Source organism: Zea mays, chromosome 1, assembly GCF_902167145.1.
Source record: "Zea mays cultivar B73 chromosome 1, Zm-B73-REFERENCE-NAM-5.0, whole genome shotgun sequence".
Lineage (NCBI taxonomy): Eukaryota > Viridiplantae > Streptophyta > Magnoliopsida > Poales > Poaceae > Zea > Zea mays.
Window position 1 is genome coordinate 34,298,862 of NC_050096.1, and position 16,696 is coordinate 34,315,557.

General features: G+C 44.7%; 1 protein-coding gene across 1 annotated transcript; it reads left to right on the plus strand.

Moving 5' to 3' along the window:
• The first annotated feature begins 12,773 nt into the window (after positions 1 to 12,773).
• On the plus strand, positions 12,774 to 15,718 carry LOC103633600 (L10-interacting MYB domain-containing protein-like). Its single transcript, XM_020541236.2, has 5 exons — positions 12,774 to 12,848; positions 12,958 to 14,409; positions 14,483 to 14,793; positions 14,892 to 14,970; positions 15,132 to 15,718. Exons 2-5 carry the CDS (start codon positions 14,271 to 14,273, stop codon positions 15,716 to 15,718), a joined length of 1,116 nt encoding a protein of 371 aa, XP_020396825.1. The 5' UTR covers positions 12,774 to 12,848; positions 12,958 to 14,270.
• The last annotated feature ends 978 nt before the right edge of the window (positions 15,719 to 16,696 follow it).

Genomic DNA, 16,696 nt, shown 5'->3' on the forward strand with positions numbered 1-16,696 from the left:
ATCTTGTAAAGTATTTTTGGCTCAATTCCAAGCAACCTTTGCACTTACATTATGCAAACTAGTTCAATTATGCACTACTATATTTGCTTTGGTTTGTGTTGGCATCAATCACCAAAAAGGGGGAGATTGAAAGGGAATTAGGCTTACACCTAGTCCCTAATTAATTTTGGTGGTTGAAATGCCCAACACAAACAATTGGACTAATGATAGTCGCCTAGAGGGGGGGGTGAATAGGGCGAAACTGAAATTTACAAAAATAATCACAACTACAAGCCGGGGTTAGCGTTAGTAATAATAAATGAGTCCGTAAGAGAGGGCGCGAAACAAATCGCAAGCAAATAAGGAGAGTGACACGTGGATTTGTTTTACCGAGGTTCGGTTCTTGCAAACCTACTCCCCGTTGAGGAGGCCACAAAGGCCGGGTCTCTTTCAACCCTTCCCTCTCTCAAACGGTCCCTCGGACCGAGTGAGTTTTCCTTCTTCTCAATCAACCGGGAACAAAACTTCCCCGCAAGGGCCACCACACAATCGGTGCCTCTTGCCTCGGTTACAATTGAGTGTTGATCACAAGAGCAAACGAGAAAGAAAGAATGCGATCCAAGCGCAAGAGCTCAAATGAACACGGCAAATCACTCTCTCTAGTCACTAGGGTTTTGTGTGGAATTGGAGAGGATTTGATCTCTTTGAATGTGTCTAGAATTGAATGCCTAGCTCTTGTAAGTGGTTGAGAAGTGGGAAAACTTGGATGGCTATGAATGTGGGGTGGTTGGGGTATTTATAGCCCCAACCACCAAACTTGACCGTTGGCTGGAGGCTTCTGTTCGATGGCGCACCGGACAGTCCGGTGCACACCGGACAGTCCGGTGCCCCTGCCACGTCATCGTTGCCGTTGGATTCTGACCGTTGGAGCTTCTGACTTGTGGGCCCGCCTGGGTGTCCGGTGCACACCGGACATGCACTGTTTGATGTCCGGTGCACCGGTATGGGCAGCCCTGACGTCTGCGCGCGCTGCGCGCGCATTTAATGCACCGCAGGGAGCCGTTGGCGCCGCAGGGAGCCGTTGCTCCGCTGGCACACCGGACAGTCCGGTGCACACCGGACAGTCCGGTGAATTATAGCGGAGCGGCTGCCGCGCGAACCCGAGGCTGGCGAGTTCAGGAGGCCGCGGTTCGTTGGCGCACCGGACATGTCCGGTGCACACCGGACAGTCCGGTGAATTATAGCGCGCCGGCTTCCACGAATTCCCGAGGGCGAAGGGGTTGGAGTCTGAGTCCCCTGGTGCACCGGACAGGTACTGTTTACTGTCCGGTGGCACACCGGACAGTCCGGTGCGCCAGACCAGGGGTGCCCTCGGTTGCCCCTTTGCTCCTTTATTGAATCCAAACTTGGTCTTTTTATTGGCTGAGTGTGAACCTTTTACACCTGTATAATCTATACACTTGGGCAAACTAGTTAGTCCAAAGATTTGTGTTGGGCAATTCAACCACCAAAATTATTTAGGAACTAGGTGTAAGCCTAATTCCCTTTCAATCTCCCCCTTTTTGGTGATTGATGCCAACACAAACCAAAGCAAATGTAGAAGTGCATAATTGAACTAGTTTGCATAATGTAAGTGAAAAGGTTACTTGGAATTGAGCCAATATAACTACTTCCAAGATATGCAAGTAATGTTTCTTTCTTATATAACATTTTGGACCACGTTTGCACCACTTGTTTTGTTTTTGCAAAACCTTTTGTAAATCCTTTTCATAGATCTTTTGCAAATAGTCAAAGGTAAATAAATAAGAGTTTGCAAAAGCATTTTCAAGATTTGAAATTTCCTCCCCCTGTTTCAAATGCTTTTCCTTTGACTAAACACAACTCCCCCTGAAAGAGATCCACCTCTTAGTGTTCAAGAGGGTTTTGATATACCATTTTTGAAATACTACTTTCTCCCCCTTTTGAACACAATAGAATACCAAATGATAAAGACTTTTGGAAAGCACTAAGTTTTTGAATTTGGTGGTGGTGGTGCGGTCCTTTTGCTTTGGGCTCATTTCTCCCCCTTTTTGGCATGAATCGCCAAAAACGGAATCATTAGAGCCTTTGAAGTGCAATCTTCCCCTTTGGTCATAAATAAGTGAGTTAAGATTATACCAAAGACGAAGTCCTTTTGCATTTGAGCTTTTACTCTCTCCCCCAAGGATGAAGTCCTTTTCCTTGATGCTCATTTCTCCCCCAAAGAAGAGAGAGTTGCTCGGAGTGGTGGCGAAGTATGAGTTACGGAGTGGAAGCCTTTGTCTTCGCCGAAGACTCCAATTTCCTTTCAATATACCTATGACTTGGTTTGAAATCGACTTGAAAACACATTAGTCATAGCATATAAAGGAGATATGATCAAAGGTATTCAAATGAGCTATGTGTGCAAGCTTAGCAAAAGAAATTTCTAGAATCAAGAATATTGAGCTCATGCCTAAGTCTGGTAAAAGATTGTTCATCAAGTGGCTTGGTAAAGATATCGGCTAATTGATCTTTAGTATTAATGTAAGAAATCTCGATATCCCCCTTTTGTTGGTGATCCCTAAGAAAATGATACCGAATGGCTATGTGCTTAGTGCGGCTATGCTCGACGGGATTGTCGGCCATTTTAATTGCACTCTCATTATCACATAGCAAAGGGACTTTGGTTAATTTGTAACCGTAGTCCCGCAGGGTTTGCCTCATCCAAAGCAATTGCGCGCAACAATGTCCTGCGGCAATGTACTCGGCTTCGGCGGTGGAAAGAGCGACCGAATTTTGCTTCTTTGAAGCCCATGACACCAAGGATCTTCCCAAGAACTGGCAAGTCCCCGATGTGCTCTTCCTATTGATCTTACACCCCGCCCAATCGGCATCAGAATAACCAATCAAATCAAAAGTGGATCCCCGAGGGTACCAAAGCCCAAACTTAGGAGTATAAGCCAAATATCTCAAGATTCGTTTTACGGCCGTAAGGTGTGATTCCTTAGGGTCGGATTGGAATCTTGCACACATGCAAACGGAAAGCATAATGTCCGGTCGAGATGCACATAAATAAAGCAATGAACCAATCATTGACCGGTATACCTTTTGATCCACGGACTTACCTCCCGTGTCGAGGTCGAGATGCCCATTAGTTCCCATGGGTGTCTTGATGGGTTTGGCATCCTTCATCCCAAACTTAGCAAGAATGTCTTGAGTGTACTTCGTTTGGCTAATGAAGGTGCCCTCTTGGAGTTGCTTGACTTGGAATCCTAGAAAATACTTCAACTCCCCCATCATCGACATCTCGAATTTCTGTGTCATGATCCTACTAAACTCTTCACATGTAGACTCGTTAGTAGACCCAAATATAATATCATCAACATAAATTTGGCATACAAACAAGTCATTTTCAAGAGTTTTAGTAAAGAGTGTAGGATCGGCCTTGCCAACTTTGAAGCCATTAGCAATAAGGAAATCTCTTAGGCATTCATACCATGCTCTTGGGGCTTGCTTGAGCCCATAAAGCGCCTTAGAGAGCCTATAGACATGATTAGGATACTCACTGTCTTCAAAGCCGGGAGGTTGCTCAACATAGACTTCTTCCTTGATTGGTCCATTGAGGAAGGCACTTCGACTTGTGAATACCCTTTGGCCACGAGTCGAGCTTTGTTCCTTGTCACCATACCATGCTCATCTTGCTTGTTGCGGAAGACCCATTTGGTTCCTACAACATTTTGGTTAGGACGTGGAACTAAATGCCATACCTCGTTCCTCGTGAAATTGTTGAGCTCCTCTTGCATCGCCACCACCCAATCCGAATCTTGGAGAGCTTCCTCTACCCTGTGTGGCTCAATAGAGGAAACAAACGAGTAATGTTCACAAAAATGAGCAACCCGAGATCGAGTAGTTACCCCCTTATGAATGTCGCCGAGGATGGTGTCGATGGGGTGATCTCGTTGGATTGCTTGGTGGACTCTTGGGTGTGGCGGTCTTGGTTCTTCCTCATCATCCTTTTCTTGATCATTTGTATCTCCCCCTTGATTATTGCTATCATCTTGAGGTGGCTCGTCTTCTTGATTTTGCTCTTCATCATTTTGAGCCTCATCCTCATTTTGAGTTGGTGGAGATGCTTGCATGGAGGAGGATGGTTGGTCTTGTGCATGTGGAGGCTCTTTGGATTCCTTAGGACACACATCCCCAATGGACATGTTCCTTAGCGCTATGCATGGAGCCTGTTCTTCACCTATCTCATCAAGATCAACTTGCTCTACTTGAGAGCCGTTAGTTTCATCAAACACAACGTCACAAGAGACTTCAACTAGTCCAGTGGACTTGTTAAAGACCCTATATGCCCTTGTGTTTGAGTCATAACCAAGTAAAAAGCCTTCTACAGTTTTAGGAGCAAATTTAGATTTTCTACCTCTTTTAATAAGAATGAAGCATTTGCTACCAAAAACTCTAAAATATGAAATGTTGGGCTTTTTACCGGTTAGGAGTTCATATGATGTCTTCTTGAGGATTCGGTGAAGATATAACCGGTTGATGGCGTAGCAGGCGGTGTTGACCGCTTCGGCCCAAAACCGGTCCGGTGTCTTGTACTCATCAAGCATGGTTCTTGCCATGTCCAATAGAGTTCGATTCTTCCTCTCCACTACACCGTTTTGTTGTGGCGTGTAGGGAGAAGAGAACTCATGCTTGATGCCCTCCTCCTCAAGGAAGCTTTCAATTTGAGAGTTCTTGAACTCCGTCCCATTGTCGCTTCTTATTTTCTTGATCCTTAAGGCGAACTCATTTTGAGCCCGTCTCAAGAACCCTTTTAAAGTCTCTTGGGTTTGAGATTTTTCCTGTAAAAAGAATACCCAAGTGAAGCGAGAATAATCATCCACAATAACTAGACAGTACTTACTCCCGCCGATGCTTATGTAAGCGATCGGGCCGAATAGATCCATGTGTAGGAGCTCCAGTGGCCTGTCAGTCGTCATTATGTTCTTGTGTGGATGATGAGTGCCAACTTGCTTCCCTGCTTGGCATGCGCTACAAATCCTGTCTTTCTCAAAATGAACATTGGTTAGTCCTAAAATGTGCTCTCCCTTTAGAAGCTTATGAAGATTCTTCATCCCAACATGGGCTAGTCGGCGGTGCCAGAGCCAACCCATGTTAGTCTTAGCAATTAAACATGTGTCGAGCTCAGCTCTATCAAAATCTACTAAGTATAGCTGACCCTCTAACACACCCTTAAATGCTATTGAATCATCACTTCTTCTAAAGACAGTGACACCTATATCAGTAAAAAGACAGTTGTAGCCCATTTGACATAATTGGGAAATAGAAAGCAAGTTGTAATCTAATGAATCAACAAGAAAAACATTGGAAATAGAATGGTCAGGAGATATAGCAATTTTACCCAAACCTTTGACCAAACCTTGATTTCCATCCCCGAATGTGATAGCTCGTTGGGGATCCTGGTTTTTCTCATATGAGGAGAACATCCTTTTCTCCCCGGTCATGTGGTTTGTGCACCCGCTGTCGAGTATCCAACTTGTGCCCCCGGATGCATAAACCTACAAAACAAGTTTAGTTCTTTGTTTTAGGTACCCAAACGGTTTTGGGTCCTTTAGCATTAGATACAAGAACTTTGGGTACCCAAACACACGTCTTGGAGCCCGTGTGTTTGCCCCCAACAATTTTGGCAACTACCTTGCCAGATTTGCTAGTCAACACATAAGATGCATCAAAAGTTTTAAATGAAATGGCATGATTATTTGATGCATTAATAGTTTTCTTTCTAGGCAACTTGGCATGGGTTGGTTGCCTAGATCTAGATGTCTCACCCTTATACATAAAAGCATAATTAGGGCCAGAGTGAGACTTCCTAGAATGAATTTTCTTAATCTTATTCTCAGGATACCCGGCAGGGTACAAAATGTAACCCTCGTTATCCTGAGGCATGGGAGCCTTGCCCTTAACAAAGTTAGACAAGTTCTTAGGAGGGGCATTAATTTTGACATTGTCTCCCTTTTGAAAGCCAATGCCGTCCTTAATGCCCGGGCGTCTCCCATTATAGAGCATGCTTCTAGCCAATTTAAATTTTTCATTTTCTAAGTCATGCTCTCTAATTTTAGCATTAAGTTGTGCTATGTGATCATTTTGTTTTTTAATTAAGGCAAGGTGATCATGGATAGCATCAACATTAATATCTCTACATCTAGTGCAAATGGACACATGCTCAATAGTAGATGTAGAGGGTTTGCAAGACTTTAATTCAATAACCTTAGCATGCAACAAATCATTCTTAGTTCTAAGGTCAGAAATAGTAGTATTGCAAACATCAAAATCCTTAGCCTTAGCAATTAATTTCTCATTCTCATTTCTAAGGCTAGCGATGGAAGCATTTAATTCATCAATCCTAGCAAGCGAATCAACATTATCATTTCTAGGATCAATGCAAACATGAGAATCAACCTTAGCCAACAAATTAGCATTTTCATTTCTAAGGTTGTCTAAAATCTCATGGCAAGTGCTTAGCTCACTAGATAATTTTTCACATTTTTCTCTTTCTAGAGCATAAGCATTTTTAACCTTAACATGTTTCTTGTTTTCCTTGATTAGGAAATCCTCTTGGGAGTCCAAGAGATCATCCTTTTCATGGATAGCACTAATTAGCTCATTTAATTTTTCCTTTTGTTCCATGTTAAGGTTGGCAAAAAGAATACGCAAGTTATCCTCCTCATTTTTATCATCCTCATCACTAGATGTTTCATATTTAGTGGAGGACTTTGATTTTACCTTCTTTTTGCCGTCCTTGGCCATGAGGCACTTGTGGCCGACGTTGGGGAAGAGGAGGCCTTTGGTGACGGCGATGTTGGCGGCGTCCTCGTCGTCGGAGGAGTCGCTTGAGCTTTCGTCGGAGTCCCACTCCTGACAAACATGGGCATCGCCGCCCTTCTTCTTGTAGTACTTCTTCTTCTCCTTCCTCTTGCCCTTCTTGTCGTTGTCCCTGTCACTGTCACTTGATAATGGACATTTAGCAATAAAGTGACCGGGCTTACCACACTTGTAGCAAACCTTCTTTGAACGGGATTTGTAGTCCTTCCCCTTCCGTTGCTTGAGGATTTGCCGGAAGCTTTTGATGATTAGGGCCATCTCCTCGTTGTCGAGCTTGGAGGGGTCAATTGGTTGTCTACTTGGTGTAGACTCCTCCTCCGTTGCCTTGAAGGCCACGGGTTGCGCCTCGGATGTGGAAGGCTCATCAAGCTCGTTGATCTTCTTGGAGCCCTTAATCATGCATTCAAAACTAACAAAATTCCCGATGACTTCCTCGGGGGTCATTTGTGTATATCTAGGATTGCCACGAATTAATTGTACTTGAGTAGGGTTAAGGAAAATAAGGGCTCTCAGAATAACCTTAACCACTTCGTGGTCATCCCATTTTGTGCTCCCGAGGTTGCGCACTTGGTTCACCAAGGTCTTGAGCCGGTTGTACATGTCTTGTGGCTCCTCCCCTTGGCGAAGACGGAAGCGACCGAGCTCCCCCTCGATCGTTTCCCGCTTGGTGATCTTGGTGAGTTCATCACCCTCATGCGCCGTCTTGAGTAGGTCCCAAATCTCCTTGGCGTTCTTCAACCCTTGTACTTTGTTGTATTCCTCCTTGCTTAAAGAGGCAAGGAGAATGGTTGTGGCTTGAGAGTTGAAGTGCTCGATTTGGGCCACTTCGTCCGTGTCGTAGTCCTCATCCCCTACGGATGGTACCTGTACACCATACTCAACAACATCCCATAATCTTTTGTGGAGAGAGGTTAGATGAAATCGCATCAAATTACTCCACATAGCATAATCTTCACCATTAAAAGTTGGTGGTTTGCCTAATGGGACGGAAAGTAAAGGTGTATGTTTAGGAATGCGAGGGTAGCGTAGGGGGATCTTACTATACTTCTTACGCTCTTGGCGTTTAGAAGTGACGGACGCCGCGTCGGAGCCGGAGGTGGAGGTCGATGAAGTGTCGGTCTCGTAGAAGACCACTTTCCTCATCCTTTTGTGCTTGTCCCCACTCCGATGCGGCTTGTGAGAAGATTTTTCCTTCTTCTCCTTATGGTGAGAAGAGGAAGATCTTTTCTCCTTCCGCTTGGAGGATTTCTTCTTCTTCTCTCTTCTCTTGGTGCGGGACTCTTCCGATGAAGATGAAGTGCTCCCTTGGCTTGTAGTGGGCTTGTCGTCGCCGGTCTCCATCTCCTTCTTGGCGTGATCTCCCGACATCACTTCGAGCGGTTAGGCTCTAATGAAGCACCGGGCTCCGATACCAATTGATAGTCGCCTAGAGGGGGGGTGAATAGGGCGAAACTGAAATTTACAAAAATAATCACAACTACAAGCCGGGGTTAGCGTTAGTAATAATAAATGAGTCCGTAAGAGAGGGCGCGAAACAAATCGCAAGCAAATAAGGAGAGTGACACGTGGATTTGTTTTACCGAGGTTCGGTTCTTGCAAACCTACTCCCCGTTGAGGAGGCCACAAAGGCCGGGTCTCTTTCAACCCTTCCCTCTCTCAAACGGTCCCTCGGACCGAGTGAGTTTTCCTTCTTCTCAATCAACCGGGAACAAAACTTCCCCGCAAGGGCCACCACACAATCGGTGCCTCTTGCCTCGGTTACAATTGAGTGTTGATCACAAGAGCAAACGAGAAAGAAAGAATGCGATCCAAGCGCAAGAGCTCAAATGAACACGGCAAATCACTCTCTCTAGTCACTAGGGTTTTGTGTGGAATTGGAGAGGATTTGATCTCTTTGAATGTGTCTAGAATTGAATGCCTAGCTCTTGTAAGTGGTTGAGAAGTGGGAAAACTTGGATGGCTATGAATGTGGGGTGGTTGGGGTATTTATAGCCCCAACCACCAAACTTGACCGTTGGCTGGAGGCTTCTGTTCGATGGCGCACCGGACAGTCCGGTGCACACCGGACAGTCCGGTGCCCCTGCCACGTCATCGTTGCCGTTGGATTCTGACCGTTGGAGCTTCTGACTTGTGGGCCCGCCTGGGTGTCCGGTGCACACCGGACATGCACTGTTTGATGTCCGGTGCACCGGTATGGGCAGCCCTGACGTCTGCGCGCGCTGCGCGCGCATTTAATGCACCGCAGGGAGCCGTTGGCGCCGCAGGGAGCCGTTGCTCCGCTGGCACACCGGACAGTCCGGTGCACACCGGACAGTCCGGTGAATTATAGCGGAGCGGCTGCCGCGCGAACCCGAGGCTGGCGAGTTCAGGAGGCCGCGGTTCGTTGGCGCACCGGACATGTCCGGTGCACACCGGACAGTCCGGTGAATTATAGCGCGCCGGCTTCCACGAATTCCCGAGGGCGAAGGGGTTGGAGTCTGAGTCCCCTGGTGCACCGGACAGGTACTGTTTACTGTCCGGTGGCACACCGGACAGTCCGGTGCGCCAGACCAGGGGTGCCCTCGGTTGCCCCTTTGCTCCTTTATTGAATCCAAACTTGGTCTTTTTATTGGCTGAGTGTGAACCTTTTACACCTGTATAATCTATACACTTGGGCAAACTAGTTAGTCCAAAGATTTGTGTTGGGCAATTCAACCACCAAAATTATTTAGGAACTAGGTGTAAGCCTAATTCCCTTTCAACTAACTAGTTTGCCCAAGTGTATAGATTATACAGGTGTAAAAGGTTCACACTCAGCCAATAAAAAGATCAAGTTTTGGATTCAACAAAGGAGCAAAGAGGCAACCGAAGGCCCTCTGGTCTGGGAGCACCGGACTGTCCGGTGTACACCGGACAGTGTCCGGTGCACCACCGGACAATGTCCGGTGCACCAGAGGACTCCAACTCAAACTTGCCACCTTCGGGAATTTCCAAGGCACTCGCGCTATAATTCACCGGACTGTCCGGTGTACACCGGACAGTGTCCGGTGCGCCAAGGAAGATCAGCCTCAGGAACTCGCCAGCTTCGGGAAACTCCAACGGCTAGCCCGCTATAATTCACCGGACTGTCCGGTGTGCACCGGACTGTCCGGTGCAACTCCGGAGCAACGGCTAGTCGGCGCCAACGGCTACCTGCAGCGCATTAAATGCGCGCACAGCGCGCGCAGAAGGCAGGCGCGCCCATACTGGCACACCGGACAAGGAACAGTGCATGTCCGGTGTGCACCGGACATCCTGGAGGGCCCACAAGTCAGAAGCTTCAACGGTCGGAATCTAACGGAACCGGTGACGTGGCAGGGGCACCGGACATGTCCGGTGTGCACCGGACTGTCCGGTGCGCCATCGAACAGACAGCCTCCCAACGGCCACTTTTGGTGGTTGGGGCTATAAATACCCCAACCACCCCACCATTCATTCCATCCAAGTTTTCCACTTCCCAACTACTACAAGAGCTCTAGCATTCAATTCTAGACACACCAAAGAGATCAAATCCTCTCCAAATTCCACACAACGCCATAGTGACTAGAGAGAGTGATTTGCTTGTGTTCTTTCGAGCTCTTGCGCTTGGATTGCTTTCTTCCTTCTTGATTCTTTCATTGACATCAAACTCACTTGTAATTGAGGCAAGAGACACCAAACTTGTGGTGGTCCTTGTGGGAACTTTGTGTTCCAAGTGATTGAGAAGAGAAAGCTCACTCGGTCCTTGGGATCGTTTGAGAGAGGGAAGGGTTGAAAGAGACCCGGCCTTTGTGGCCTCCTCAACGGGGAGTAGGTTTGCAAGAACCGAACCTCGGTAAAACAAATCCGCGTGTCACACTCTTTATTTGCTTGCGATTTGTTTTGCGCCCTCTCTCGCGGACTCATTGATATTTCTAACGCTAACCCGGCTTGTAGTTGTGATTATTTTTGAGAATTTCAGTTTCGCCCTATTCACCCCCCCTCTAGGCGACTATCAAGAACGCAGACGCTACTCTTCGAGGCCCTCCTGCGAGACCGCGAGGCGGGGGAGAACGAGGCTATGGCCTAGATGGGGTATCCCGGGCGAGCAGTTTTGCCGAAGAAACCATGGCATGAGCGATCTGGCCTGGAGGAGGCGGTTGTCTGTGTTGCATCCAAGAACGAAAGGGAGAACAGGAACCGTCAAGATTCAAGATGAATAGCCAACAGGGATGGGCCACCTGCCATAGAGTGAGAGAGTGGCCACACACGGATGTGGAGCATGGTTGCTCGACCAAAGACCATGGCGCTCGTTCAACTTGTTTCGTTGTTTTCTTTCTTTTCTTTCTTTTCTTTTTTATACATATATGAATATATATACATATATTAAAATATTCCAAAATTGTAGTTAATCATAAATAATAAATTATCCCATTTCAAAAGAATAATTAGGGTAATAAGTCCTATTTATTTAAATAGACTAGGTTTCAAAAAGATAGATCGAATACAAATAAACCTTTGGACTTAGAAACATTATGCAACGGCATGAGTGTAACAACCAATATATACCAAAATAATTCTCCATTATTTAGGAAATAGAGAAAAAAGCAAAAATAGGAGAGAGTAACACCTGAATTTGGTGAATATTAGAAAAGAAATTTTATATCCCCAAATTCAGGGTGTTACATTGCGCTCATCCTCCGCGTGGTCAGGTTCTCCGCGTGTGCTCGTCTAGATCCATGGTGCACCCCTTCCTCCAAGCCCTAGACGCACCCCTTCCTCGTTTAGATCCACCGCGTGTGGCGCTGTGGCTGCCGGCTGTGTGGCTGCCTCCTCGGCTTGGCAACCAAGAAACTATTACAAGAAATTTGCAAGCCACATTTCTTGGGCTTGGCGGTGCTCGTCTGGATCCACCGCGTGTGGGGGTCCTCTGGCGGCCTCCTCGCCATGCTGCTGCTCCTCGCCGTTATCATGCGTGTCTGCTCTCCAGTCTAGGGAACACGAAGCGCAGCTGCCGCACCACGAAAACTCTTGCCTGCTCACTGCGTACTGCTCAGAGACCAAACAACCATGCTAATCCCACGCATGTCGGACTACTGCTCCTCCTGTCCGGGGAGTACAGGGTGCCGCAACAAACACTGACGACCAAATACCAGTGAATTCAATGGTGTCTGCCTAACACTACGATGCAATCCATCTGCCAGTGAGCTTTACCACCCTTTTTTGTTGCCTTCTTTTTCCTATAAAACTGATCGATCATGTTTTAATATGGAGATGACCGAAGAGAATTGACTGACAAGTTGATACTGCAAGTCCCTTTGTCAAAGCTTCGAAGAAAGTCTTTTAGAAAAAAGGGGAAAAAACTTGGACGATAAGCATGATTTGGTACTTCAAGTCCCTTTGTGAAAACTCCTGCACCATCGTCACACCCACTTCAGGAACGCAAGGGACCTGAGAGGCTGAGATCACTCAGCAAGTCTTGTCGTCGTCTTGTTCAGGCTCCGCGAATGTGAATTTGCTTCAGACATTGACTTCCGAATTATGCCTCTGCTTTAGTGCCAAATCTTCCCTTGTTAGTCCGTAATTCGAGTTGTTTCATCTTTATCTTTGCTACTATATATTGCTCACTTTATGTAGTAATATATGCTATAATTTCATACAGCTGCCCAGTACTAGATTTTTTTGGTTACATAAGTGTATACTGCCATCCAACAATGCATTGAAGAAGACAGGAAAAACAGATCAGGATACAATGCATTTGTTGCATCCATAATCATTCGCTTTTTGTATAAATATTTTTTCATTTGTCCTGATTCATTTGTGTGCCTATATTCATGTGTTTGAGTCCCTCAGAGAATTATTACTTCATGAATTAATTGTACACTTTAGGATCATGTATGTCAGCTCCTTATTTCAGTTTTGTTACATGTAGATCCCTACAACACCGATTAGAGTTGGGGAAGGCGAACCTCCTCCTTCTTGGGATCCGGTACCAACTCCAAAAGGTACTGAATTATGTCTATGTATACATAGTTTGCTTTAGTCCGTAGTAGTTTGCTTTAATTCTGTTTTTTATATTCAGCTTATATCTGACGACAAGTCTATATTATTTAGTTCTACAATGAGTATCTCATTGCGGGATCGTATTAGAAAGAGGAGGGAAGAAGAAGATGATGACATGATGATATTTATTTTCCCCGCCTTATATCTGATGGGTTCTACTAGAGGTGGGGGACAAAAGAAGAAACATCATACCTCAGATGAGACAGGCGAGGTTAAGGTTCGTCGACTCCTCGAGGGACATGTCAAGAACTGTCAAGTTACATTTCGGATGGAACCACACATCTTCAGAGAGCTTGCAACTTATCTTAGAAGGAGAAGGATCATTGTTGATACAAGGATCACAGTCGAGGAGAAGTTGGGGTTCTTCTTATACATGCTAAGTCGCAACGCCTCATATCAGGATCTCCAAGTGTATTTTGGGCACAGTAATGACACCTTCCATCATCACATCAACCACTTCTTCAATAAGGTCATTCCTGTCCTATCTCGTCGCTTCATTCAGCCTCCTGATCCTAATCAAGTGTATCAAAAAATCCAAGATAATCCTAGATTCTATCCATTCTTCAAGAATTGTCTTGGTGCCATTGATGGAACTCACATTCCTATTTCCATATCTCCTGATAAACATTCTCCTTTTCGAAATCGGAAAGGAACACTAAGCATAAATGTGATGGTGGCATGTGATTTCGATCTCAATATCACTTTTGTTTCTAGTGGATGGGAGGGATCAGCCACATATTCTAGAGTGCTAAGATCAGCTATGAGCAAGGGTTTCCAGGTACCTCCAGGAAAATTCTATCTAGTTGATGGAGGGTATGCAAATACTCCATCCTTTCTTGCTCCATACCGAGGAGCTCGGTACCACTTGAAGGAATTTGGGGCTGGACATCGAAGACCACAGAACCTGAAGGAGCTCTTCAACCATCGCCACACACTTCTGAGGAACCATGTGGAAAGGGCTTTGGGGGTGCTTAAAAAGCGCTTCCCCATTCTCAAAGTTGCCACGTTCCACACATTGGAAAACCAAGTAAAGATACCTATAGCTGCTGCCATCTTCCACAATCTAATCCGATCACTTCATGGTGATGAGGATTGGTTAGATCATCAGCCGGATAATATTGATCCATCAAACTTTGTTGCTCTACCAAGTGGTGATCAAATGAGTGACCCAGGCACTACACAAGGCAATGCTTTAAGAGATACCATCGCCCAAGAAATGTGGGCTCAATACCAACAACATCTAAATTAGTATTTTTGTGGTTGAATAAGTTGTAATAATTTAATTAGTAGTATTGTAACATGTAAAACAACACTTTAAGTTAGTAGTATTGTAAAATGTAATAAGTTTTTTTCTTTAAAAAGTTATGGTTGGAAAAGGCTCCCCAAGGTTCAACATAGGTGGTTCCCCAAAGTTGCGTAGGTTCATTCCTACAACAAGTGCTACTAAAAAGAAGACTTCTCCTAAATGCAGTGGGGCAAAAAAGAGTGGAAGTTCTCCAAGAGGTATTGTGTTCAATGTTTCTTCATGCTTTCTTGTAAGTTTTGTATTACTGATGTGTGACCATTGTTTATGTAGTAGTGAAACAAAGAGCGGATTGGAATCCAGGCCTTGAGAGGTCTCTTGTTGACATTCTCCATGAATTTAAAGAAAGTGGATATAGAGGTGACAATGGTTGGAACTCCGAAGGGTGGAATAGAATGGTCAAGGAGTTTCATGTGAGGAACAAGTATGTCTCCTTTACAAAGTCTCAAATTCAGGATAAAGAAGGTCAGCTGAAGAGAGACTACAAGATGCTCAAAGCAGCAAAGCAACAGAGTGGGTCCACCTGGAATGAGAAAAGGAATATGGTTGAAGGACCACCAGCTTTGTGGGAGAATCTCATGGTGGTAAGTTGATTTCTTGAAATTCAATTATCAAATTAGTTATGTAGGATAACCTTATAATGATAATCTCATATTTGATCAATGTTTTTTTAATTGTGCAGACATTTCCTAAAATCAAGAAGTTTAACAACAACAAGGCGACCTTCCCGCTCTTTGATGCTTTGGGAGAGCTTTATGATGGTAAGTTTCCAAACATCATACTGAAATATATAATATAGTTTAACTTCTAAATTTTAGTATGGTCCTTCTGAATGTCCCATTCAAAATGTCCCATTCTTTCCACTCGTGCTCTAGGTAGAGACATATTTTTGCTAAGTTTATATTTCTTTGTTATTGTGTAGGACACTTGGCTGAAGGGACTTGGAATTGCACTTCTCTTGAGGCACCGCAAGAGGAAGAACCGAATGAGCAACTTCAGGATGCAGAAGATGGACCACAAGGCTTTGATCTGAATGTTGTTCATGATGTAGATGATGAAGTTGATGATGCACTCACTGAAAGGAATGAAGATATGTTTGAAGGAAGGGCTAATACTCTGTCACGAGATGAAGAAAGTGGACAGCGAAGACCTGCTGCGTCAAGAAACAAGCAAGAAAAGGAACCAAAGAAGCCCAGAAAGACTGACAACATAGAAAATATGATGAACAAATACCTAGAAATGAGGAGCAAGCAAGTAGAAGATGAAGCTGCAAGAGAAAAGGAAGCAAGAGAAAAGGAGACAAGAGAAAAGGAGGCAGCTCAAAGTGAAGATTTCTCCATCAAAAGGTGCATATCAGTTTTGAACACAATGGAAGAAGTGACCAAACTGGAGAAGGCAAAAGCATATTCAGTCTTCACCAAGAGCAAAGATAATAGAGAGACTTTCATATGTGCATGTGAAGCGGATCAAGAATCAGCTTTGATTTGGCTAAGAAATGAGATGACTTAGTAGGTATGATATTTGTGTCTTTACCTTCCACTCAACCATATTCACTTGGGCCTTTATATTCCAATCTAATTGTTCCATTTGTTTGGACAGGTTTGGGTGATCAATCGGTGATGCTTAGCACATCTGGAGGTTTCTTATTTTGAATTGACATGCTTAGTTCTAAAGTGATGTTTCTTCTTAGCACATCTGTTCTATCTCTTAGATGTTGAAGATGTCAGTCTATCAAGATTGCTCTTTGCGTTTGTTGGCAAGACTATAATTTATTTGACATGCTTTGTTGTTTTAAAACTATTTTGGCTTTACTACTATGTACCAAGTCTGCTGTTGGTGCCCTATTGTAGGATGTCGTCCAAAGCAGAAGCTTTTGCTGGACAGGTGACGTGCTTACAAGCTCAGATTGATTCATGAAATTGCTTTGTTTATGTTGGTGTACCAATTTTTGAGTTTTGTTTGTGACATTGTGTGTGGCTGAAAATTTGATTTCAACTGAAGTGACAGGATTTAATCCTTTGCTACCAAACAGATAAAAATTGCTTCCCTTAATTCATTCCAGCCGGATTAATTACATGTCCGGAACAAGTGAAAGGGCCGGATCCACTGAATCCTAGCTTGTAACTGTTCCTAGCCTGGATTCAGTCCTGAGATGCCGAACAGGCCCTTAGGAAATATCCAGACTGGAAACACATGGCAAATCTCTTCCACATCAGCCTTAGAAATGCGCTGATCCCTGACGTTTAGTGATGTCACCAGATAGTGGCCATAAGGCCATCTCCAGGAGGATATGTAAATGGCCGTATAAAGTATTATTTTGTACTATAGATACTTTGTACTATAGATTACACTGTCCGTATATTGAAGTTTAAAATAGAGAGTGAAAAGAGAGTACGATAGGGATAGAGATTATGCTGGAGATAGTCTAAGACCACTCTAGTAGAGACACACTCCGCATCTATATTTCACGTAGGCTTGGACACACAT